This window comes from Camellia sinensis, chromosome 14, assembly GCF_055761805.1.
Source record: "Camellia sinensis isolate YWXY chromosome 14, ASM5576180v1, whole genome shotgun sequence".
Taxonomy (NCBI): Eukaryota; Viridiplantae; Streptophyta; class Magnoliopsida; order Ericales; family Theaceae; genus Camellia; species Camellia sinensis.
This window is the reverse complement of record NC_138974.1, coordinates 38,265,439-38,292,572: the sequence shown is the minus strand read 5'-3', so window position 1 is coordinate 38,292,572 and position 27,134 is coordinate 38,265,439. Positions and strand designations below refer to the sequence as shown.

General features: G+C 40.8%; 1 protein-coding gene across 2 annotated transcripts; it reads right to left on the bottom strand.

Annotated features, from left to right (window-relative positions):
* Positions 1-12,533: 12,533 nt before the first annotated feature.
* LOC114321474 (putative myosin-binding protein 4) lies at positions 12,534-17,248 on the bottom strand. Of its 2 annotated transcripts, none has more exons than XM_082905620.1 (4): positions 16,752-17,248; positions 14,952-16,290; positions 13,395-14,814; positions 12,534-12,859 (listed from the first exon to the last, which is right to left on the bottom strand). In XM_082905620.1, exons 2-3 carry the CDS (start codon positions 16,210-16,212, stop codon positions 13,418-13,420), a joined length of 2,658 nt encoding a protein of 885 aa, XP_082761746.1. In that variant the 5' UTR covers positions 16,213-16,290; positions 16,752-17,248; the 3' UTR covers positions 12,534-12,859; positions 13,395-13,417. The 2 variants fall into 2 exon arrangements, with proteins under 2 accessions (XP_082761746.1, XP_082761744.1); XM_082905618.1 differs by having other exon boundaries at positions 13,395-14,817; positions 16,752-16,969.
* Positions 17,249-27,134: the final 9,886 nt, after the last annotated feature.

Below are 27,134 nucleotides of genomic sequence, written 5' to 3'. Positions count from 1 at the left end.
TTTCCACCACCGTCTTCCGTCGTCACTTGTCACCACTTACTATTTCTTACTCTTTTTTATATTTTTAAATTTTTTTAAATATTTTATCAATTATCAAATACATTTGTAATTTATATTTTTTTAAAAATAAATAAAAAATAAATAAAATTTAATTTATAAATTTTTATAAATATAAACTGAAAACGTAAACCTTATCCAACGGACAGAAAGTATTTAATTACGCTCCGGAAACCTCTGACCGGATAGTTTAACCGCAAAATCTGCATGTATACGTGAGAGAAAGAGAAAGAAAAAGAAAAAGGCAAAAAAGTAGAGAGGATCCGCATGATTTCCTTTTCGGTCTTTTCAGCATACTATTAATGTCGTTCAAGTTTCAGCATACTATTCCGTTCAAAAAAAAAAGTTTCAGCATACTATTAATGTCGTTCAACCGAACAATCCCTTATTTTATTAATTAGTTCACATCACTTCGAATATATCTATGCACACCTCTTCACCACCACCTTTTGTTTTTTATGCTACCAAAAATCATATGTAGCAATCATATTTGGTCCAATATATCTATGCACACCTCCCCACCACCACCTCTTGTTTTTTATGCTTTCAAAAATCATATATGGCAAATCATATTTGGGAGTCTAATAGATGTCCATCTTCCATCACTCTGTAAATAAATTATATTTCACTACATAAATTAATTAATTCCTTTAAATTAGTATAAAATTTTTTTCTAAAGAAAAAACAAAGTCATGAGGGTATGTTCAAAGCAGATAATATTATATTAATGAGAGGTTGGTTGTTTCATTTGGCGCTGTCTATGAGAACTCCCTTTTTAGAAAGTCGGTCAACTAGAAACTTATGTGGGAGCCCAATACCACACTTCACGACATAAGTTGACTAACTTAGGTCCCCCAATACCACACTCCATTATATAAGTTAACTAACTCCTTCAAATTAGCACAAGGCTTTTTCTTAAGAGAAAAACAAAGCCGTAAGGGTACGTCAAGAGCGGACAATATTGTACTAATATTGTCCGCTGCTTCAATACCCAAATACCAAAACAAAACGTTTCTTGAGAAAATATAGCGATCCCGGTTGTCCCTTTACTGTACTGTTGTATTCCGGACTCGATTCCGTAGAATTGGTAGTTGTATCTATCTTGTTGCTATCCTTTAAATCTGTTGTTTGAGTTTTAGGATGTTTATGGGCTTGTGTTGAACAGGTGGGTTAAGCCTTGGTCTATATCCTTGTTGCCCAGGTTTTTGATGTTACGCTCGAGCGGGTCATTCTGCGCTCGAGCGGAGTTTGGTTTCTAGTTTAGCGCTCGAGCGGGTGTTCTGGCGCTCGAGCGGAGATTGCACACTCCCAGTATTTCGTGTCCCTGCAAAACTTCTGCAGAGGTGTTTTCTACGCTCGAGCGGGTTTTTCTGCGCTCGAGCGTGTGGCGCTCGAGCGGGATTGTTAGCGCTCGAGCGGGTAGTACTGTTTTGGTGAGGGTTCTGGGAGAGGGAGATTTGCGCTCGAGCGGACTGGTTTTCTCGCTCGAGCGGATGTATTTTATTCCTGTGTCTTGGAGCTCAAGCGGGCCTTATTGCGCTCGAGCGTGTCCAGATTTTTGTTCTTGGCGCTCGAGCGTTGTGTTCTCCGCTCAAGCGGGGCATACGTATATGAGTTATCCGCTAGGTGATTTTAAATCACTTTTTGCTTTTCTTTCTCTCTCCTACTTTTTCTAAAACCCATTTTTGAGAGTCTCTCTCTCTAGAAACTCCCTTCTCTCTAGGGTTTGATCTAGTTAGAGTGTCCTCCTTCTCTTCGGCTTTTGTAAAAGTTGTGTGGATCGTCGAGGGCGTCGTTTTGATCCGAGAATCTTGGTCTTTGGAGCATTTTGGTTTTGGCTTCTTCTCCATCCGAGCTCTAACTTCGAGGTAGGGATAACCTACTCCTTACTATGAGCTTTGTCTTTAAATTTTAGAATTTTGAGATGTTGGGGTTGGTTTGGTAATTTTGTGAAAGTTTGGGGCCTTTGTGTAATTTTACAAAAGTTGGGGTTTTGTTTATATAAAACCAAAATGCATGTTTGGCATGGGAAAGTGGAATTAATGTTGAAACATTAATGAAAATGGAACCTAAGGGTTGTAATGTTAATTATGGAAAATGCCCTAATTACATTGGTTGATTAATTTGCACAATTAATTATGAGAAATGAGGAATTGATTTGGAAAGGTATGGGATTAAAGGGTGTAGTTGGATTACTTATCGCTCACCTAGTTGAAAGGTTGATTATATATATCCATTGTTGCATTTATTTTCTGTATAGAAATAACTGCTTTGGGCTATCAGTGGAGGATAGTCTTGATTGTTGTAGACAATGCATGATGATTAGGCAAACTGAAACTAATCACTGGAATGTGTCATTGAGTATGACGTTTGAAAGAATACATTAAATTTATGTGTTACGTGATGATGTGTATAATTATTGTTTATATGCATTGTGTTGTGTTGGAGGAGATAGGGGATGTACACCACGGTTTAGGGGAAGATAGGGAATGGACCTCTAAACCGGATGTGTTGGGAGGAGATAGGGGATGGACTCCATAGATAGAGGTCATATGCTTATCTATTAATGTGTTGACAGAGCTCATATGCTTGTCATTGGAAGTGTGATAGTGCTCATATGCATATCTGTGGAAGTGATGATATAGCTTGTATGCTTATCTGTTGGTGTGTGATACAGCTAGTATGCTTATCTATTATGAAATGGGAAAGTGCTTAATATGAGTTGCTGTCTCATATGAGTTGTTTGGCCAGGTTCTGAGCCATGGTTATAAATTGAGAATCTGAAAGGAATTGAAAAAAATGAATTGTAATATGGACTTGTATGTCATGAAACTGTAAAGTGTGGTAAGGGAAAGTATCAGTGTTGGCCATCTATCAACTGCTAATCTTTTAGTCATAGTTCATATTTGGTTTAGTATATTTCTACTGGGCTGTAGCTCACCCTATATGGGAATATCATTTTCAGGTACAGGTAGCATGCCACCTCCAAGGACGTAGCTTGGAAGGCTAGAGGCAGGCGGGCTTTTTGTTATTTTATTTCTTTGATGTATTACATGTATATTCAAGCCAAGGGCTTAATGTGTAAATGAGTTAGCACTCTTTTGTTGTAACCAAGTGTTAACTTGGAAAGCTGTAAGCCTTTAGGGCATTTGCTTTTGTTATTAACATGTAATACTTTTGATAATGAAACTCTGATGAATAGAAGAAAGTGGAACTTTTATATATCAATGCATGTCTCTGTGGATGGGTTTAGTTTTATTATTTTGAGGGCGTTACAACTTGGTATCAGAGCGTACCGGGTTCGAATACTTTGGGTACGTGGGAAGTGATTAGGATCACAATGGGTTTGTCTCGCTTGATAGAGACTTAGGTGTAGTGTCATATGTTATGTGCTTAATTGATAACATGCTTATATGACTATGTGGGTATGGGATTTAGTTTCTAGGATGTTGATTGGATCCTTAGGTTTCTGTGAGTCTTGTTGGAAAGGCACTTGATCAATGTTGTTTCTAACCGGAACTCTAGTAACGCCTCGGGACTATCATTATCCGGAAATGAAATTCGTAAGTGCTTATGTGTTTATGTGCTTACGTGGAGTGAATTACAGTTGTCCATGCATTAGGACGCGAGTGTTATAGCTTCGGCACATTTGTGAATGTGCTAATAGTCTTGGTTGCCTTTATTAGGATGTCAGGACGAGAACGCGGTAGGCGTGGCAGGCGTGGTAGGCAGGAGATGCCTTTACCGGAGAAGGTTCCGGCAGTGCAGGAGGGAGTTGGTCAGGCCAATGTGGCCGAGCCAGCAGGTCAGCAGGCTATGAGTGCCTTGGCACGAGAGATAGCAGGAGCTTTGGGTATTCTCAGAGCAGGGAATCAGGTAGCTGAGGCAGGACCTTCTTTCTTGAAGAGGGAGTTCTTCCGGTCTAATCCGGATGAGTTTGTTGGGGATCCAAAGGAGCCACTGAAGGCTGACGAATGGTTGGAACAAATGAGTAAGACGTTCGAGATGCTTGGCATCGAAGACGAGGCACTGAAAGTGACCTTGGCATCCTTCCAGCTGAAGGGAGATGCGGGTCAATGGTGGAAGTACGAGAAGGCTCGTGTGGGTGGTACATGGGAGGCGTTTGTAAATGCTTTCCAAGAGAGGTTCTTATCTGCAGTGGCTAGGGAGAAGCTGAGGGATCAGTTTAGCCGGCTTAACCAGCAGGGTATGTCTGTGACAGAGTTTGAGGCCACATTCACTAGTTTGTCCAGGTTTGCACCGGAGTTGGTGGCGTCCGAAGAACGTCGTTGCTATGAGTTTGAGCGGAAGTTGAGGCGGGGCCTCAAGTTGAAGGTTGGTGGGTCTTACATCCAGGAGTATAGACACTTAGTGGATGCTGCAGCTCATATGGAGCTCATGATGCAGGAGGAAGACGAGGAGAGACATAGAGGCTCCAAGCGGGGCCAGGAGGGTCAGGGTGATGGCAGGAGACAGAGGGGTTATAACCCTCAGCAGTCTCAGGGTGGAGTTGCTAGATCGACCTTTCCGGTGCCGAGTGCAGGCTCGGGGAGAGGTAGTCAGGGAGGCCTGACTTGTTTTGCGTGTGGCCAGCTGGGTCACAAGTCTTCGGTTTGCCCGCAGAAGGGAGGGGGTCAGCGAGCTGCTTCTTCTTCAGCTATACCTCAGGGCCAGAGTCAGGGCAGGGGCCAGCCTTTGTCTTGCTATCAATGTGGTCAGCCTGGGTACCTGAAGAGGTATTGCCCACAGTTGAGTGCTACTTCGGGAGCGTCTGGTTCTAGACAGACGCAGAGTTTTCAGCCAGCTCAGTCTGTGCAGGCTTCGAGGGCCAATCCGGGAGCTTCGTCATCCCAGTGTGTGCAGCAGTCTTTTGCTCCTAGAGGTGAGCAGGTGGATCAGGGGCCTACAGGGCGCGTGTATGCTGTTACCGCGCAGGATCTAGTACCGGCTCCATCAGTAGTGAGAGGTACCTTTTTGTTTTGCAACTCGGTTGCTAATGTGTTGATTGATACGGGTGCATCTCATTCTTTTGTATCTGCTGCATTTGCATCTGTTTTGGAGTTGGAGTTAGCACAGTTAGCATCTCCTATTTGTGTAGTGTCACCTCTTGGGGGTGAGTTGATTCTGAAACAGGGTTGTAGAGGTTGTGATATAGAGGTCGCCGACCATAGGCTTCCTTTTCCGTTTGTTGTCATGCCCATGAAGGGCTTTGATGTTATTTTGGGTATAGACTGGCTATCGTCATACCGGGCTGTTATCGATTGCTACCGCCAGAGGGTTACGTTATGTACCTTGAGCGGGGAGTGGTTCCATTTCTTGGGAGACCGGGTTGGTAGTGTTTTGCCACCAGGGTATGATTCGCGAGGGCGAAGTGAGCTTAGTGGTCTACTTGCTAGCTTTGAGAGTGGTGAGTGTGATGAGACCCAGCTTGTGTTGCCGAGGGTGGTTTGTGAGTATTCGGATGTTTTTCCCGAGGACCTTGTTAGTTTGCCACCTCACCGAGAGATAGAGTTCTCTATTGATCTAGTGCCCGGCACGGCGCCGATTTCTATGGCACCTTATCGTTTTGCTCCAGCAGAGTTGGTTGAGTTGAAAGTTCAGCTCCAGGAATTGCTAGATAATGGTTTTGTTCGCCCTAGTGTTTCGCCGTGGGGAGCACCGGCTCTCTTTGCTAAAAAGAAAGATGGTGCCTTGAGATTGTGTATAGACTACCGGAAGTTGAATCGGGCTACGGTCAAGAATAAGTACCCTATGCCCCGTATAGATGATTTGTTTGACCAGTTGAAGGGTTCCCGTTGTTTCTCTAAGATAGACTTGAGATCGGGTTACCACCAGTTGAGGGTCAGGGAGGAGGATATTCCTAAGACGACATTCCGTACGCGGTATGGCCATTATGAGTTTCTGGTGATGCCATTCGGGCTTACCAATGCGCCGGCAGTCTTTATGGACTTGATGAACCGAATCTTCCGGGAATTTTTAGACCGTTTTGTAGTCGTTTTCGTGGACGACATCCTGGTTTATTTGCCTTCAGAGGAGGAGCACGAGGCACACTTAAGAGTGGTGCTTGAGTTACTTAGAGCCCATAGGCTGTACGCCAAGTTTGGGAAGTATGAGTTCTGGCGAGGAGAGGTGAAATTCTTAGGCCATGTGGTATCCAGAGAGGGGGTGTCTGTTGATGCATCCAAGGTTGAGGCAGTGCAAGATTGGGTACAGCCTAAGAGTGTGTTTGAGATCCGCAGCTTTCTGGGATTAGCTGGGTATTACCGCCGGTTTGTGAAGGATTTCTCCAGGCTAGTTTCACCGTTGACTAGACTGACTTGGAAGGGAGTCAAATTTGTGTGGAGTGAGACTTGTGAAAAGTCGTTCCAAGAATTGAAGGTTAGATTGACCACTGCTCCGGTTTTGACTATCCTGGAGAGAGGACTGGGTTATGCAGTCTTTTGTGATGCCTCATGAGAGAGTTTGGGTTGTGTGTTGATGCAAGAGGGGAAAGTGGTAGCTTATGGCTCACGTCAGTTGAAAATTCACGAGAAGAATTACCCTACACACGACCTAGAGTTAGCGGCAGTGATCTTTGCCTTGAAGATTTGGAGGCACTACCTTTATGGTGAGAGGTTCGAGGTATTCTCAGACCACAAGAGTTTGAAGTATCTGTTTACACAGAGAGACTTGAATTTGAGGCAGAGGAGATGGATGGAGTTCATTGAGGACTATGATTTTGAATTGCACTATCACCCGGGAAAGGCCAATGTTGTGGCCGATGCCCTTAGTAGGAAATCCATTAGTGATGTAGCTTGTATAGCCATCCGGGAATGGGGGATGTTGGGTGTACTTGGCGAGTTTGATTTGCATCTGGGCGAATCCGTTGAGGCTGCGGCCTTGTTTTCTGTTGTTGCGCAGCCTACACTTGTGACTAGAGTGTTAGAGGCACAGAGAGGTGACCTTGAGGTAGAGTCCTTCCGAGAGAAGATCTCCAGAGGGAAAGTTGAGAAGGGTTTGACGGTGGATCCCGACCTGAGTGTGAGATACCGAGACCGTTTGTTTGTGCCGGAGTCTTGCCGAGAGGAAGTACTCCGAGAGTTCTATCATTCGCGCCTTGCGGTGCATCCGGGAGGCACTAAGATGTATCGAGATTTGGGTCGCCAGTTTTGGTGGTGGGGTATGAAGAGAGATGTGGCTGTTTTCGTATCGAAGTGCCTTACTTGCCAGCAAGTGAAGGCCGAGCATCAAAGGCCAGTGGGTTTGTTGCAACCCTTCCCTATTGCCGAGTGGAAGTGGGAGCATGTCACTATGGACTTCGTTGTAGGTCTTCCGAGGACTCAGCGGGGTAATGATGCTATTTGGGTGGTTGTAGACCGGTTAACTAAGTCGGAGCACTTCATTCCTATGCGCGTGAGAGATTCGGTAGATCACCTTGCCGACTTATACATTCGGGACATAGTGAGATTGCACGGGGTCCCAGTGACGATCGTCTCAGATAGAGATCCTCGTTTTACTGCCAGGTTGTGGCAGAGTTTGCAGAGTGCCATGGGTACTAAGTTGACCTTTAGTACGGCTTACCATCCTCAAACTGACGGGCAGTCCGAGCGTACTATCCAGATCCTTGAGGATATGCTTCGAGGTTGTGTCCTTGACTTTAGTGGGACGTGAGAGAGACACTTACCATTGGTGGAGTTTGCCTACAACAACAGTTTTCAGTCTAGCATCGGTATGGCACCGTTTGAGGCCTTGTATGGCCGACCGTGTAGGTCTCCAGTTTGTTGAGCCGAGGTGGGTGATGCACCTTTATTGGGTCCGGAGTTTGTTAGGGAGACGACCGAGAAAGTTGAGCTTATCCGTAGGAGGCTTGTTACAGTCCAGAGTCGCCAAAAGAGTTATGCCGACCGTAAGAGGAGGCCTTTGGCGTTTGAGAAAGGTGATCATGTCTTTCTGAAGATATCACCTAGGCGAGGTTTGATGAGGTTTGGGAAGAGTGAGAAGTTATCCCCTCGGTTTATTGGGCCTTTTGAGATCCTTGAGAGGATTGGCGAGGTTGCTTATCGTTTGGCGTTGCCGCCACAGTTGTCCGGAGTTCATGACGTGTTTCATGTGAGTATGCTTCGAAAGTATGAGCCGGATCCATCGCATGTATTAGATTGGACCGACTTAGAGGTAGATGAGGATGCCTCGTATGAGGAGAGACCGGTTCGGGTCTTGGATAGGCGGGATCAAGTCCTGCGTGGCAAGACCATCACTTTGGTAAAGGTTTTGAGGAAACATCACGGAGTGGAGGAAGCCACTTGGGAACGTGAGTTGAAGGTCCGCGAGAAATATCCGGACTTGTTTATTGATGAGTAAACTTGTATTTAAATTTTGTAATGTTATTGGACTTAAGAGATTTGTATATGTCTTAAGTTATAAAACATTGGTAATGTTTTGGTTTAATGGAAGTATGTTGTAGAACTTGCCTTGGTATGGGAGTTGATTATGATATTGCATATGTTGGCTATATTGTAGAATTGGAGTTATATCATGTATATTGATTATGATATGAACTGTGAACCATGTAATATATGTTGTGAAATGCCTCTTGAAAAGAGAAGGAATTGACCGGTAATGGGTCGGGTTGTTTAATATTATGTTGTAATATTATTGAGAATTGAGAAAACCTGTTTTTGAAAAACTTGTGTTTAATTTCGGGGACGAAATTCTTTAAGGGGGAGAGGTTATAGCGATCCCGGTTGTCCCTTTACTGTTCTGTTGTATTCCGGACTCGATTCCGTGGAATTGGTAGTTGTATCTATCTTGTTGCTATCCTTTAAATCCGTTGTTTGAGTTTTAGGATGTTTATGGGCTTGTGTTGAACAGGTGGGTTAAGCCTTGGTCTATATCCTTGTTGCCCAGGTTTTTGGTGTTACGCTCGAGCGGGTCATTCTGCGCTCGAGCAGAGTTTGGTTTCTAGTTTAGCGATCGAGCGGGTGTTCTGGCGCTCGAGCGGAGATTGCACACTCCCAGTATTTCGTGTCCCTGCAAAACTTCTGCAGAGGTGTTTTCTACGCTCGAGCGGGTTTTTCTGCTCTCGAGCGTGTGGCGCTCGAGCGGGATTGTTGGCGCTCGAGCGGGTAGTACTGTTTTGGTGAGGGTTCTGGGAGAGGGAGATTTGCGCTCGAGCGGACTGGTTTTCTCGCTCGAGCGGATGTATTTTATTCTTGTGTCTTGGCGCTCGAGCGGGCCTTATTGCGCTCGAGCGTGTCCAGATTTTTGTTCTTGGCGCTCGAGCGTTGTGTTCTCCGCTCGAGCGGGGCATACGTATATGAGTTATCCGCTGGGTGATTTTAAATCACTTTTTGCTTTTCTTTCTCTCTCTTACTTTTTCTAAAACCCATTTTTGAGAGTCTCTCTCTCTAGAAACTCCCTTCTCTCTAGGATTTGATCTAGTTAGAGTGTCCTCCTTCTCTTCGGCCTTTGTAAAAGTTGTGTGGATCGTCGAGGGCGTCGTTTTGATCCGAGAATCTTGGTCTTTGGAGCATTTTGGTTTTGGCTTCTTCTCCATCCGAGCTCTAACTTCGAGGTAGGGATAACCTACTCCTTACTATGAGCTTTGTCTTTAAATTTTAGTATTTTGAGATGTTGGGGTTGGTTTGGTAATTTTGTGAAAGTTTGGGGCCTTTGTGTAATTTTACAAAAGTTGGGGTTTTGTTTATATAAAACCAAAATGCATGTTTGGCATAGGAAAGTGGAATTAATGTTGAAACATTAATGAAAATGGAACCTAAGGGTTGTAATGTTAATTATGGAAAATGCCCTAATTACATTGGTTGATTAATTTGCACAATTAATTATGAGAAATGAGGAATTGATTTGGAAAGGTATGAGATTAAAGGGTGTAGTTGGATTACTTATCGCTTACCTAGTTGAAAGGTTGATTATATATATCCATTGTTGCATTTATTTTCTGTATAGAAATAACTGCTTTGGGCTATCGGTGGAGAATAGTCTTGATTGTTGTAGACAATGCATGATGATTAGGCAAACTGAAACTAATCACTGGAATGTGTCATTGAGTATGACGTTTGAAAGAATACATTAAATTTATGTGTTGCGTGATGATGTGTATAATTATTGTTTATATGCATTGTATTGTGTTGGAGGAGATAGGGGATGTACACCACGGTTTAGGGGAAGATAGAGGATGGACCTCTAAACCGGATGTGTTGGGAGGAGATAGGGGATGGACTCCATAGATAGAGCTCATATGCTTATCTATTAATGTGTTGACAGAGCTCATATGCTTGTCATTGGAAGTGTGATAGTGCTCATATGCATATCTGTGGAAGTGATGATATAGCTTGTATGCTTATCTGTTGGTGTGTGATACAACTAGTATGCTTATCTATTATGAAATGGGAAAGTGCTTAATATGAGTTGCTGTCTCATATGAGTTGTTTGGCCAGGTTCTGAGCCATGGTTATAAATTGAGAATCTGAAAGGAATTGAAAAAAATAAATTGTAATATGGACTTGTATGTCATGAAACTGTAAAGTGTGGTAAGGGAAAGTATCAGTGTTGGCCATCTATCAACTGCTAATCTTTTAGTCATAGTTCATATTTGGTTTAGTATATTTCTACTGGGCTGTGGCTCACCCTATATGGGAATATCATTTTCAGGTACAGGTAGCATGCCACCTCCAAGGACGTAGCTTGGAAGGCTAGAGGCAGGCGGGCTTTTTGTTATTTTATTTCTTTGATGTATTACATGTATATTCAAGCCAAGGGCTTAATGTGTAAATGAGTTAGCACTCTTTTGTTGTAACCAAGTGTTAACTTGGAAAGCTGTAAGCCTTTAGGCCCTGTTTGATTGGGGGATATAAAGATTGGGATTGGATATTATATCCGGTGGGGTCCATATATCCCATGTTTGCAATTTTTTTTTGAAGGGGATATAATATCCGGTGGGATTGTATATCCCCCAAAAGTGGAGGATATACAATACCACACCCCCCCATTAGGGTATTTGCTTTTGTTGTTAACATGTAATACTTTTGATAATGAAACTCTGATGAATAGAAGAAAGTGGAACTTTTATATATCAATGCATGTCTCTGTGGATGGGTTTAGTGTTATTATTTTGAGGGCGTTACAGAAAACATTGAGAAAGATTTGTGAAAAGAGTATATGATGGCGATTCAAGCGCAATTGTATTCAGATAATTTTCGGTTTTCATTGGGAGGTTCACAGAATTGGATGGATAATGCTTATTTCAATCTTCAACATCAAAGCATTTGTTGAATCTACAACAAAAAACTCAAAATTGGTGTTCTAAAAAGAATGGGTTGTTTTCTAAAAACAATGGGTTGATCTCGCCGGTTCGATACTAGTACTGTAATTCACCTTTGTCTGTGTGTGTGCCTTTTGCTGGTGTTGGGATCCAAACTGGTGCAAAGATAGGACTCCGTGGTCACGACAGTCACGATGGCGGAGGAGGAGGCTACGGCGGGGAAAAAGGAAGAGAGAGATGAGAGAGAAGGAAGAGAATGAGAGAGTGAGTGTAATAGATGGGCGTGGGTGAGATTTAGGGTGAGGGACCTTAGGTTACAAAAAAATATTATCAACCTTTCGCATTACTAAAAGTTAAAAAGAGATGTTAGGCTAAAATATCCCAATAAAACATCCACTTCAAATTAGTTTGGAAATTAATCTTTTTAATTATTTTGTTTTTAAGAAAAAATAAATATAATGAATTATTTTTTATATTTACTTTTTAACTATTTTGGTCAATTATCAAACGATCCTTGAGTTGGTTTTGGAAACAATTAAATAAGTCACATTTTTTTGAACTTTTTTATTTTTACTGATTCTTTTAAATTATGTCTTTTTTTTTTTTTTTTTTCGGTTCATCTTATGTAGACAAATTTAAAAAGTACACAAAAAAAAAATTTCAAAAAATGGTCTCTTTTTTCTTTTGTCTTTTCTTTTTTTTTTTTTTATAATTTTTCAATCGATTAGTCTAATCAAGTAGAACCAGTAGCCAACAGTTTTTTTAAAAAAAATTTTAAAAAAATCACTAAAAACCAAAAAAACATACATCAAAAAAGCAATTCTCAAACATCATTCAACCACAAATTAACTACATTAATTTGTTTGGTTGACAGTTGTTTCCGAATTCATGCAAGTAATTGATAACTCTTTTCAAAATTAAAATTTTATAGAAATAGATTTCGAAGCAAAAGCCACCAAAGACCCATTTTATTTAGCTTACAGTTGAAAAAAAAAATAACTTTTTGAATAAGATTCATTTTTATTTACACGAAAACAGTTACACAGAACGCTACAATAAGGTGACAGAGAGGTACCGACGTTTCTTGAAGAAACCGATTGTTTAGTATTTGTGGTTGAGAGACAACTCTGGTGAGCTCCTTTTTATCTATAATCACTATGTTGAAAACTATACCAAGATGAAGATCTATCTGCATCAAACGTGAGAACAGTACTAATAGTTATACAAAGATCTATGATTTTACAATCTCATCATTTGGTGCTTCATAAAATTTTCAAAAGTACTGCCAACTCTACAATTCAAAACAAGAAAACAAACTCAACTGGAAAATGGGATGCGATCACATCAAACTTCAATAACTAGTTCCAGATCATACTATTATTCTTCCTCAAAATTAAGGGGTGGCTGGATGTACACAAAATCTGTCTTAGATCGCAATTTGCAAGCAGCACGTCATGATGACCTCCCCGCATGTTTAAAACCAATATACTGACGATGACAGAGAAGGCCTTTTCTGTGATTAGTTCATCCTCTTTAATTATGAAACTGCAAAGATTCAGTATTGAACAATCAGAATGATATCAAGTAGAAAATGATATGAATTCCATGTTGCAGAGCAAATTGAATTTCAGAATATGTTCATCAAACTTGCTTTGACTATAATCCAATCATAAGTATAAGATGCTTCAAAAAAATAGCACTAGCACAATACCTAGAAGGACAAGTATTCAGTATTTCCCACAATAACACAAGCATCTATCCAGATCTAAAATGACCTTAACAAAGCATGGGGAAAGGGACAAACAATTTGGAGAACTCTAAATTTACATGGAGCAATTCTAATTAATCAAGGACATATTTATATTATTCGATTAAAAAAGAATGAAAATAAGGAACAATTCAAATGAGTTCTGCAATCTGTACTATAGGTTCAAACGATTACTTATGAGCAATCATTCATAAGGGAATATGAGTAAAATCATATAGCAACAAACATATGCATAGATATTGAAATTTTGGTTTCTAAAAATAATATATACACAAAATGTCAGCACCATATGATGTTTCATAAAATGCATACCTGGTGACGGTAGACACGTATACTCAAGGAACGGATAGACATCTGTTCTCAATCCCAATTTTCCGTAATTCCTGTAGATTATGAGCTATTTCTTGAATGAACTGCAATCCCTCAGTCCCATTTCTGAGTGAGTTAAATGCATGCTTGAGAAAATCACGATCAACCTCAATTGCTTGCAACCTTCCATTAAGGTCTGAAATTTCACTACGAAGATCATTCAAATCAATATACCCACCTTGAATGGAGGATTCTTCCCAATCAGAATCAAAATGATTGTTCTCTTTAATGACAGAACTATTGTCCTCAATCGAGACATCAGAACCATCAAGAGTAGAGAGCCTTCCATTTAATGCAGATAAATCATTTGGCATTGACAAACCATTCTCTTGCTTCTGCTGATCAGTTTGTCTCTCACCATTAGGTGTCCCATTACCAGAAACTTGATGCAACTTGCTCTCCAACTTCTTCAAATATTGCGAAATGTATTGTTTCTCACCCTCATAGTCTAACGGTGAAGTCTTAATATCGTTAAGCTTGGACACGGAAGCACAACTCATATTGGCAATACTTTTAATCTGGGGTACACCATTATTATCTATCCTTGTGTTGTCTACCTTTGGGTTGTTGGTTTCCCCAGGTAAACTTTCCACCATTGTTTTGTCCGAGACATTGTTCTTGTAAAATTCTAACTCTGCTTCCAAATCTTGCATCTCCTTCTCCCTTTCAGCTAGGAGATCATTGGCTTTTTCGAGTGCCTCCATATCATACTCCGCTTGCTCCTCCATCATTCTTAAGTACTGCAAAGCCTCCATATGTAGCAATGCCTTCTCCTCTTGCAACCTTGTAATCATGGCCATTGCCTGATTTGCTGCAATTTCAGCAGCATTTCTTTCTTCCTCTAATTCCTTGTATAGAGCACTATTGCGTTTCTTATCATAGTCAACCTGTCGCTTTAGAGTATCAACAATGCTTTCACCATCAATTTCACTGATAGTGCTTCCATCCAAAGATTCATAACTAGAATCATTTCTCACCAATGAAACTGAATTTTGAAGCACCTGAATTCCATTAAAACTATAAGCATCACTTCTCTGCAACTCATCGTGATGATCATGCACTTTGAGACTTGTATTGTTTAAAGATGGACCAATCACAGGATAAGACACTATTTGATCATGAACTTTTGCAGAATCAATACCGACAGCAAGTTCAGAAACCATATGAGGAACTTCTCTTGCTTTATTACTATCAGCTAACTTGCACTCATTGCTTGGACCCACATAATTTGACATTGGTGGAGCAATATCATTCAAAACCTGATCAGTTTTAAAACGTGTTGCAGTTGTTGTATTCATCAACTCAGATACTTCATGCTTGATGAAGGATTTATGTCCAATGTCACTGGTTCCGATAACATCTACTGCTAAAAATCATTTCAGAAAGGAGACATAAGTTAAATGCAACAGACAAAGATATGTTTTCAATGCACACACAAACATGCATATACACACATGCACAAAGATGCAAACACACAAACATAGAGGAAATTTAGCTTACACTTATCTGGTGATATTCCAACAGGAATTTCCATGACATTGGAAGATGGAGGAATGTCATTTAGAGAAACAAGCTTAGATAACGCAACCAAACTGGAATTGTGAGGTAGTGCTTCTACAATGTTAGACGAAGGGGGAATATCATCTAGTGAGATAAGTTCAGGCAGAGCAGTATGATTAGGCTTTGGATTGGCTTGTTCCCAGTGTAGTTCCCCCCAACCACGTCCTTTAACATCATCAAATGCCAAACATTCCACATCACGAGGCTCTCTTACATCAAGTTGGTCATATTGATCTAAAAGTGAAGTCCCAGGATCGGAAGCTCGCTGAGTCTGCTTAAATGGAGTCAAATTGTCAGGATGTACTTTAGATAAAATACCCGAACAATGTTGAGTGGCTAGAACATCCTTGGTATCATCGTCATCATCAGAAAATGGAAACTCAGACTCGGAATCTGAAGTAATCTTGAGCTCAGAGTATCCCACATGAGACAAAGGATCAACAACAGTATTTCCAAGACGACGAGGTGTTATTGGCCCCGAAATTTTATCCCTTATTTTCTTAAAGCTATCCCGATGGCTTAAATGGCTGCGACTTGGCAAAAGTGGCAAAGGAGGTTTAGTATTACTTTTAATACTCGCTAACCCAACTAGAGCTTTATTATTAGTTTTAATACTCCCTAACCCAGCTAGAGTTGGCTGTAGCAATCTTTGAGCATTTGGCCTAGCCCTCCATTTCTTATTGCAACAAGAACATGTCTTTGTGCTTAAAGAACCCAAGATAATATTCTTATTTGAAAATGAACTTGGAAAGCCACACTGATTGTAATCGATCCCCAATTTACCCACCAACAACCTGTATGATTCAGAGTTCAATTTGTTCTTCATGGAGAAGGACATGAGACATTCTTCACACATCCCACAGGCATCAGCAAGCTTACCATGAATCTGGCAAGATATCAAAGATGATACTTCCATTCGGTGGTTGCTGCAGAGCAAATTCTGATAGAATTCAAGTTTTTCATTTCCGAAAACATGATCAAGCCTCGAGCATAATGGACAAGGTGTTTTCAATTCGCAGTAGCGTGCAAATTTTGTCAGCAAATATGAAAATGCAGCGTCAACAAACAACAGGAATATCAACAACCATTCTGAAGCCATAGAGGACAAAAGGTTCGTAAACCCCCTTGGATTCCTCTTGACGGTCATTCCCACCATAATGATTCCAGATATCACAATAAAATCCCAAATTGTAGAAAGCATTAAGTGCTTTAATTGCTTAAAACATCATAGACCTACATTTCACCCAAATCAAATTTGAAGTTCCCACACCAGCCTATGCTGCAAACATTAACAAACAACAAAGAAAAAAAAATCATTCATAACCTTACCAGAATCTAAATCCAGCGACACTTAAATAAATATATAAATAAAAAAGGACCCCACATTTTTTCCCCCAAGATTCATAAACCAAACCCTCATGATTTCAAAATCCATTTATTGAAAAGGATCAAAACAGAATCCAATGACCAAAAAATTATGCTAGATTCACTACATTAACAAATCTGAATGAATTAAAAAATGAAATCTGAAAGCCAAAACGTAACCCTACTCAATTCAAGAACGCCCATTTGATCAAGATATAATTCTCAGTTACAAATGAAGACAACGATGTAAACAAAAATAATGTACATTGCAATTGTAAATAAAGTTCACAAGAAAAAGCTCAAATACATAAATTATTCACAATTCAATCACTTATCTCTATTGATATATATATATATATATGTATGGATGTGTACCTGGTGTGCAGCTTGAAGGAGGAATTGGAAGAGACAGAAGGAGCAAATTTGTGATCAAATCATGAATCATCGGGTTTTAGAAAATTTAAAAATGGAACGAATCATACGAGAAAGAAGAATTACGAAGATGTCCTCTTTCTCTTTCTTTTTTCTAGGAAAGTGATGAGTGACCGTTGTTGCCAACCGAATTTCAGATCCAAAAAAAGTAAAACTGAAAATGTGTTTTTTATTTATGTTTTCGTTTATATTCAAATTTAAGCGATTTGCAAAAAATTCTGATTTCAGGCCCTTGGAAAACAAAAATGTTATGAACCAACCTTATCAACTTATAATTTTATGTTGGGTTTGCGTGATAGAAATTAAATTGATGAATTGTAAAATCTATACATAAAATGAATTATAATTACTGATTTATTTTTCTGAATAAATTCTGAATTTATAAATTTGAGTTTATAGTGTTATTCTTTGAAAAATAATTAAGGCCCCTCCCCAAACTCTTAACAGACATTTATGTGTATATATATATATATATATATTGTTGGCGTTTTGGCTTTTTGAAGGGTATTTTTGTAAATGTGAGCGTGCCAGCAAGGATCAATCAGTCCTTACAGAAATTGTGATTGCCAACCAATTATCAGGCGATTGTGTTTTAGTTCTTTTCAGCCTCAATGAAGTGGACTTTTACTGGTGGCCTGACTTAAGAGAAATTAAGAGAAATAACAGTAATATGAAGAACAATTGAAGTATTTCATAAAAATGAACACTTACAATGGTCCAAACTCAGCCTCAGAGAGGTTTACAACAGCAATCTATTTGAATTTACTTGAAGCTACTCCTATGAATCGAAGTGCAGTGCGGGTATTTAAAGAACAGGTATTTAAAGACTGGAAATGTAAAAGACTGGAAAAGAAAATATATGAAGTAAATGACTGATTTGTATGATCTGAGTCTCCCCCTTTTTCTGGGGCTGCCCTGCTATTTATACTCGTCAGTGATGACCTTCGAACTGCACTTCGAACCGTCGAACTGCTCCTCCATGATTGCTGATCATGCTTCCTTACAAGTAGCTCCACTACGCCATTACTGGCAGTTGAGCTTCCCTCTTGTATTTGAATTTGAATTTGAATATGAGTAACCGTTGAAGCTATGTCATCTTGCATCCCGTTATTGATCTAGTGTTACTCAGATCATGTGAGAACCAATATTTATTGCCACGTGTACGATCAGAATTGAAGGCTTGAATAACCTTCCTTTATTACCCTTATTCTGCCACGTGTCAAACTGTAACTGGCTTTTACAAAATATGTAGCCAACATTACCCCCCGCACTAATATACCCAATACTTGGCGATATTAGTGGATTACAGTTTTCCCGCGCCTCTAGAACGTGTATGGAGTCCAAATTCTGGAAACACAACCGTCATCCATTTGGTGATCATTTGCATTAACTCGTCGAACATCCCAATACCTTAGTATTCGAACAGGCTATGGCTGCATCAACTTCCCTTTCTACTGATCAAGCATATGAAGAGCCTTTGAGTGATGTTATTCCCCCTCGAAAGAACCTCCACGCATTCATTAGCCACCTTTACCCGCCCTTCTCTATTCAGGTAATGGAGGCTTTTGCAGATTATAAACCTTTGGACTACGAACACATTGCCTTTAATCCCTTGGTTTACAAACTTACAGATACAAAGAGTTCTTCCCCTAAGCTCCCTTTGTATTTTGACCGAACTACTCTCAAGCCTTTGCTTCGACAAGTTGCAAATATGGACTTAGGAAACTCTTCTTCACAGACCTCTGCATGGGATGAAGCTGTAACCTCTTCACCCTCTGGAGCTTCTGGCTGGACAAGCTGGTCAACTCCTGAGACTTATGATTTAAGGGAGCGAATCAATCACCATTTTGTTGAGTTTACTAACCCCTTGGAGTTTCCCTCCTACGCTCGAAGCTCAGTGGTCTACCCTTACATGCCCATTGACCTTCGACGTAGCTTGGAAGAGACTCTGCTTGTGGCTTGGTATACTTCTTCCATGCCCACAAAGATAGTGCACCCTGCCCAACTCCCAGAAGAAGCACAAGGGTACACCCCTTCATTCTTAGCCACGAAGGCGAAGATTTGTTCTTCTGATTGGCTTGATTATATTAATGCCTTTGTTCCTTCTGCTCCCGTGCCATCTCCCATGATAGAGGCATCCACACCTTCTTCTGCATCTTCTGAGATAGAAACATCTGCTCCCTCCCCTTTGTCTTCTGAAGCAGAGTCATCTACTCTCTTCCCATCTTCCGAAGCAGGACCATCTTCTCCTTCTCCTTCTCCCATTCTTTCCTGGACAGAGAAACTAAGACTTGCCCTTCCAATGGACAAAGTTTTTCCACCTTACCAACCCCCGTCACCCCCTTCTCCAGCCGAGCGAAAGCAAGCTCAACTTTTGCTCGCGGCTTTCTCTCACCTGCCCTTCAATGTTCTTGAGGATGACATTCCTCTTAAAAACTTTCAATGGGCTTGTGATGTCCTGACTAGGGGTTGTATCCTCAACCCTCTTGCCCAAGCAGAGCTTCACATGTTCCTAGATCAACTTCCGGTGCTCCTCTACTGGCATCGGAATTCTAAGATCACCATCCAATCTCTGGATCAACTTTTATCTCTCCGAATTCATGCCCAGTATGAAGCAGAAAATTTTATCGAAGAGTTCGATGACTTCAAGAATAAAGATTCTGCGTACTGGGACGATTTGGTTATAGATGAATTGGAACAAAAATCGAGGGAAGAGGCTTTCGAAACAAAGGCTGAAGAACTCTATTATGAAGTGAGAGCTCATCAGCTTATGCAGCCAACTTTAGAGGAGATAGAAGAAATAATAAAGAAAGAACAGAAATTTATTGACCATTGCTGGACAAAATTTCATGATCTTGTTATTTATTCTATTCCTTATTTTTATGAACTTGAATTTGTACCCAGATAGGGTCACTTAATGTAATCGTCTTGGCTTTAATATAAACAAAGTCTTTCTGTACTTAACACTGTTTGACTCTGTTTCCTTTTATCTCTAAAAGCTAACTCATAACTTCGAATTGAACAATCTCATCCTTCGAGTCAATTGTTTAATGAAGTACTAAAAGAACCAACATGTCTTATTCCAATTTATGGAGTAAAATTGACAATTCTGGCCGATATCGTCTGGAATTAATGCTTTAAATTTTAACAATATTACTCCTCAAAACCAATTACAACCAACATATGGTCATGGTTAATATAATCAATCAATTTCAAATTGACCATTTTTTCTTTCAAAGAGTAATATGTATAAAAAACCAACAATTGGTTTTGATGCTTTGAACAGTGTTTCTCATACTCAGAGAATATTAGGGTTTGCTTCGAAGGTCGTTACTTTGATTCATAATCCCTAAACAGGTCTTTAAACCCTTTGAAATAGACCAATAATCAAGCAATTTAGCACCTTTATGCATATAATAGGCTTCGAAGCCGGCTTATGTATTTCGAAGCCGTTGTTTATTTAATTTTTTGGCGCCAACATCTTGTCTTCGAAGCCAAATATTTCATTTCGAAGCTGGCCCCAATCCCAGAATAAGCTCTTCCCTCCAAAACTATCAATATTGGAAGAGATTCCTCGCATTCGTACTTTTAGTACTTAACGACTCACGGGGTATAATTTCGGACACAAAGATTTTAAAACCCTCTCGTTTCGTGTTCCGAAATCTCTTGCCTTTTACAAACCCTTTTCTCTACTGGTTCCTCTTTGCTTCGGTCTTCATCTTCTGAAGAGTGTATCATCAATGGCTTCTTCTTCACCAAAAGTGCCAGCCCCAGAGCGCGTGGGCTCATCTTTAGCTTTGAAGAGGCTTATTGACGCAGAATGTGAGAAGTACAAGGCTGGAGAGAAAAGCGCTATCGATGGGCGTATCTTCGTCCCTCGTCTTCATGAGCAGCAGAACTACGTGCTCGGACCAATTTTTAAGGAAGTCCTTACTGAGCTCCCAACCTTTTATCCGCGTCTGGTGGACCAACGTCTCCTTTATGAAGGTGGCCTTGACTAGAAGAACTGGAAAAGCAATCGTCCTCATCGATGCTGGCCCACGATAAGACCGGAATGGCAAGAATGGTATGATCGGATCATTCCTGCTAAGACACTGGATCTCCAAGAGCTCTGCCTCCTCGATGCCCTTCGACTATCTAGGGTAACTATCTCAGAGGACCCTTTCCTAGTTCCTACTGCTTTGTGCTTTTGGAACCCCGTCTTCAATTTCTTTCAATTCAGATGTGGGATGATGGCCCCCACTGTTCTTGATATTTGTCATCTATTAGGAGTATCCCCCATTGGTACCCCCATCACACCAGATTTTCCTGACTTAGCAGTTCCTTTCTCCCTCCCCTCTCTTAATTCATCTTACAGTGATTTTGTTAGAGCCGAGAACAAAAGAGTGGGTCCAGTAACTGATAGGGAATTCTTTTCCTTTTTATTATATTGGCTTTGCAAATTTCTTTTCTGCACCTCCTCCCAAAGAATCATGCCTGAATTTGCTCCTCTTGCCAAAGCCTTGGTTTTGCAGAAAAGAGTAGCCTTAGCCCCATACATTCTGGGTCATGTGTATAGAGTTTGTTTCCTCTTTTGTGAGAAACCCTTAGATGCTAATCAAGGGGGACCATTTTGGATCCTTCAGCTTTGGCTCTTTGCCTATTTTACTGAACTACAATCCAAATGTCTTAAATTTTCTGGGCTACACTCTCTTACTCATGGCATAAAACTAGCCAATGCTTCACTTTATCCAGCTACTTTTGCCTTTTATTTCTCCTTCTTTCATCAACTACCAGCTGCTCTACCTGATCACCGTTTCCGTCCCTTTGAAGCTAGCATAGGTCCAGCCTGGTTGAGTCACTTCCTCAGTGACAGGCTCTGTGCCTTGCCTATTCACAAAGATATGTGGGCTTCCCTACTGATCCCTAGAGAACTGTTTATTGGGACCACCAACCCCAGAGCCTATAAATGCATAGCTGAGCCTTATTGTCCTGCTCAATTTGCTAGACAATTTGGCCTCACACAAGGAGTTCCAATACCTCTCTGCAGCAACACCAACCTAACTCTGACCAAGAGAGATTTGAAGGTTCGAAAGTCAAGGCTAGAAGAGGAAACCTTCAAGTTTATGGATGATCTGGCCACTTTTGAGTACATCCCTTTCATTCCTCAAGGCACTTTTTTGAAGAGATATCAGAGTTGGTGGGTGAGTAATATGGAAGTTTATTTGGTTGAAGGTGATCAGAAACGAAAGAAGCAGAGACTGCTTGAGCCTGAGAAGAAAACAATTGAGGTGAAAGAAGAAGGAAAAGAAGATGCAAAAGATCAAGAGCATGAGTCACCTTTGATGAGGAGGAAAAGGGTGATTGATTTGTCCCAAGAAGAGACAACCATTAGGGAAGTAGAGGAGAAGGTTATTTTTAAGGAATCCGAACCTCAGGCTGAAGGAGCTGAGAAAACAATTGAGGAGCAGACAATGCCAATTCAAAGAAAAAAGAGAAGAAAGATTACTGTCTCTTCTTCTGAGTTTGATATCTCCCCTTCCAACTTTGATGAGGATTCTGATTCTGAGACAATTGCCCAAGCAATAGGAAAGAGAAGGAAAATGACTGCTTCAACTACTGCCTTGATTGAAGATCCCCTTCATGAGGCAGCCACCAAGGCCGTGGAACGAGAACATTCCAAAGCCATAGTCGTCTTTGAAAGGGCTGAGAAAAGACGGCAGCAACAAATTTTAAGAGAGAGAGCTGCTGCTGCTGATGCATTGCAAAGGGAACTAGCCAGAAAACAACGGACTGCTGGACACTATTCTCTCTGCAGTTCTCCCATCAGTACCAGTGCCTCTGGAACAAGTAATTTCTTTCATACCTCTACTATTTTTTACTTTGTCAGCTTGTGGTATTGAAGTTTAACGTTGTTCTGCATTTCTTCCTTTTGCAGCGACAACTACTGCACTCACATTTCCAATGAGGCCTTCCTCAATTTCGGTTGAGGTTGATCAAATGCAGAATGTCAGGGTTGTTCGAATCGTACTTCCACTTCCAAAGCCTATATTTGACGTACCTTCCTTAAGTCCCAGTATTCCTGCATCTCTTCTTCTTGGATTAAAGCCATACCTCCCTTTTTTGGCTCGTGACCTACCTCAGTCTACTTTTCCTTCGAGCCTTGCTCTTTTTCCGTCCTTTACAGAAACTCCAACTGCTGCTCCATTCCCAGTGGCAGTTGATTCTCCCACAGAGGACACTAGTAGCTCTTCAATTCATGGCTCATCACCAATGCCCACTTCCAGCCCCTCTTCACTTGATTTGCTGGTGGCCAAGACCATAGAGGCTGCCAAAGATGCTCCATCCGTTTCTCCCATCCCTATGCAGCCCTTTGTGTCTTCCACCACAACACTCTCTATGCCCTTCATGTCAAGGGACGAGGTAGACATTTTTGAAGGAAGACTAGCTAGTCTCTTTGACATACCTTCTACCTCTCCCACCTCTACTGCTGAAGCTGAGCCATTAGCCTTGGCTGACTCCCTACTGGAAATCTTCAAGAGTTCTCCTTCCTCCAGCAACAAGCCTTTTGCACCTTCAGTAGATTTGGACACGTGTTTGCAACTGTTGACTTCTTTTTCAAGGATCCCCTTCGAGGCTTTACAAAGGCCTATCATCAGGAATGGGTTCCTTCAATGCTGTAACATTGCTGAGCAGTCTGCCATGAGTGTCTCAAGTCATCTATCTCAGGCTGCAGCTACTATTGATTTTTATCTCAACATTTGCCATGCTGCTAAGACTGCGGATGAGAAGCTGGCTAAGGACCAGAGTTTTGTTTCTCAAGTGCATACTGAAGTATCAACTCTGAAAGAACAACACTCTTTTGCCTCCCACTTTCGAGTCCAACTTCTGGAGAAGAAAACTCAGCTTGAAGAGGAGTTAGCCGCAGTAAACCAAGCCTTGGTTCGAACTGATAAGAAACTGCACATCACCAATCAAGAGCTGGCTGATCGAAAAGAAGACATGGCTGCAGCTATTCAATTATTTCCTTCCCTTAGCAATAGGAAAGCTATTGTACAAAAACAATTAAAGCATTGTAATGATTTTTGGGCCAATTTGTGGCACAATGTACTTGATTCTTTATGAAAGCACAATATTTTGTATATCATTTGAGCAAGCTTGTGTTTTTGCATATGGTGTTCACTCTATCCCTTGTGTTTCCCAAATGGTTGGAAAATAAGGTTTTAAATATCTGCCATTAATCTTTTTGGGATGTACATAACCATTCAAATTTCTTAAATGGTATGCTCCAAAAGGCAGAACCCTATGAATTTGATATGGTCCTTCCCAGTTAGGTGACCATTTGCCAAACTTATGGCTTTTAATACCAATTGGGAGTATTGTCTTCCATACCAAATCGCCTTCATCAAAGCCAATGTGTTTGACTTTCTTATTATAATTCTTGGCTGCTTTCTTCTTTTGGAGAAGAATGCTATTTAATGCCAAAATTCTGGCTTCATCTATGCCTTCTAATTCTAAGCACATACTTTGATGGTATTGTTCAGGATTCAATTGATCTTGACATCTTACTCTCAAAGATTTAACATTAATTTCTACTGGTAAGACTGCATCATGTCCATACACCAAGGCATAGGGAGTGACTCCTGTGCTTGACCTCGGTGAGGTTCTATATGCCCACAGAACATCCAATAATAGGTTATGCCAATCCCTGGGATTGTCATCCACAACCTTTTGTATTCCTTTTTTCAAAGACTTATTGGATGACTCAGCTTGACCATTAGCTTGTGCATAATAGGGTGTGGAATTAACAAGACTAATTCCAAATTCTGCCACAAAAGACTTCACCATCTTCCCATCAAACACAGTTCCATTATCAACTGTTATGGTTTGCGGGATGCCAAATCTATGGATCAAATCTTTAATAAAACCAATAACCTCTGTTTGGTCTACAGCCTTGTATGGCTTAGCTTCGACCCATTTAGTGAAGTAGTCAGTGGCCACTAGAATGAAACAATGATGTTTCGAAGAAGGTGGGTGTATTTTTCCCATCATATCCATGGCCCACCCTCTGAATGGCCAAGGCTTTACTACTGCATGTAGGTCAGTTATGGGCACGTGCCTTATTGTGCCATGCTTTTGACATGCCTGACACCCCTTTGCATATTCTATGCAGTCTTTAAGGATGGTTGGCCAATAATAGGAATGCCTTCGAAGCAACCACCTCATTTTTACACCAGGTTGATGAGCACCACAGATGCCTTCATGAACCTCAGCCATGGCTGTTAATGCTTCTTTCGGGCCTAGACATTCTAACAATAAGCCATCTCCCCCCCTTTTGTAGAGAGCATTACCATATATCATATATTGCATAGACTGCAATTTGACTTTTCTACTGGCCTTCGAAGATGGACCAGCCAAGTATTGCATTATTGGATGCCTCCAATCTTGTTCTTGTAAGTCATTATGATTGACTTCCAAGATCACATTCCTTTTATTCAAAGGTTGTATTAATCTTTGATATGTTGTTTGGCTTACGTCCCTTTGGGTATTATCCCTTCTCTTGAAGTTCGAAGCTTTCTGAGCCACATCATTGGCTCTATTGTTCAAGAATCTTGGAACATGGGTTACATTTGCTATTTGAAACTGAGAAAGCAAATGTAATGCAACAACATAATATGGTAAGATACTTGTGCTTTGACACTTGAAAATTCCTTTCACTTGGTTAACCACCAATAGAGAATCTCCGAATATGTCAACTGCATGTACTTGTAATCCAATAAGAATCTCTAGTCCCGCAATTAAGGCTTCATATTCAGCCTGGTTATTGGAACAGGTAGCTTCATCTACTCTGAAACCATGTGTGGTTTCTACCCCTTGTGGAGATCTTATTACAACACCAATCCCAATTAAACCATTGGCTTTCGACCCATCAAACCACATCTGCCATGGCTCAACATTAGCCATACCAAGCTCCATTATCTCCTGGCTCTCTGTGTGAGATGGATGATCTGCCAAAAAATTGGCTAAAACCTGCCCTTTTACTGCCCTTTGAGGGACATATTCTAGATGAAATTCTGACAAGGCAAGTATCCACTTGCCAATTCTTCCCCTTAACATAGGTCTAGATAACATGTATTTAACCAAATCTGTGGTTGCAATTACCAAGACAGTTGTAGGTAAAAGATAGTATCTCAATTTCATTGCAGCAAAATACAAAGCAAGGCACAGCTTTTCAACAGCTGAGTATTTACATTCACAAGAATTTAAAAACCTACTAAGGTAATAAACAGCTTGCTCATTGCCTTCTTCATTGTCTTGGGCCAAGAAAGCTCCCAATGAATCTTCTGCTGCAGCTATGTACAACTTCAAGGGCTTGTTCCCCTTTGGTGGCATCAGCACTAGAGGGTTAGCCAAGTAGGCTTTGATACCTTCGAAAGCAATTTGATGCTCTGCTGACCACACGAATTCTTTTTCAGCTTTCAGCCTTAACAAGGAAGAAAATACTTTAGTTTTCCCTGCAGTGTTAGAAATAAACCTTCGAAGAAAGTTAACCTGTCCAAGGAACTTCTGCAATTCTTTCTTACTTGATGGAGGCCTGGCTGCAATGATAGCTTTGGCTTTGTTCTGGTCAATCTGTATTCCTTTCTTGTGTACCACATAACCCAAGAAGTTTCCAGATGATACGCCAAAGGCACATTTAAGAGGGTTGAGCTTTAATTTGAACCTTCTCATTCTTTCAAAGGCTGCTTCTAAGTGAAACAGGTGCTCTTCTATGGATTGGGATTTAACCACAATGTCATCAATATAACATTCCAAATATCCTCCAATAAGATCATGAAAGATAGTGTTCATGGCTCTTTGATATGTAGCTCCAGCATTCTTTAGACCAAATGACATTTTAACCCATTCAAAGGTGCCAATATTCCCAGGACATCTGAATGCTGTCTTGTGGATATCTTCCTCTGTAATGCAGATTTGGTTATAGCCGGAATGCCCATCCATCATTGACAAGACTTGGTGACCTGCTGAACTGTCCACCAGCAAGTCCACTATAGGCATAGGGTACTCATCTTTGGGAGTTGCCAGATTTAAATTTCTGAAATCGATACATACCCTCATTTTGCCATTCTTCTTGACTACAGGCACAATATTAGACAGCCACTCGACATACCTGGCTGTTCTAATAAAACCTGCCTTGAGGAGTCTAAGGATCTCTTCCTTGACCTTCTGAATTACTTCTGGACTCATCCTCCTTGGTTTCTGCTTGTAAGGCTTGAAATTAGGCTTCATAGGGAGCCTATGTTCCACTAATGACCTATCCAATCCTGGTAGTTCATTATAAGACCA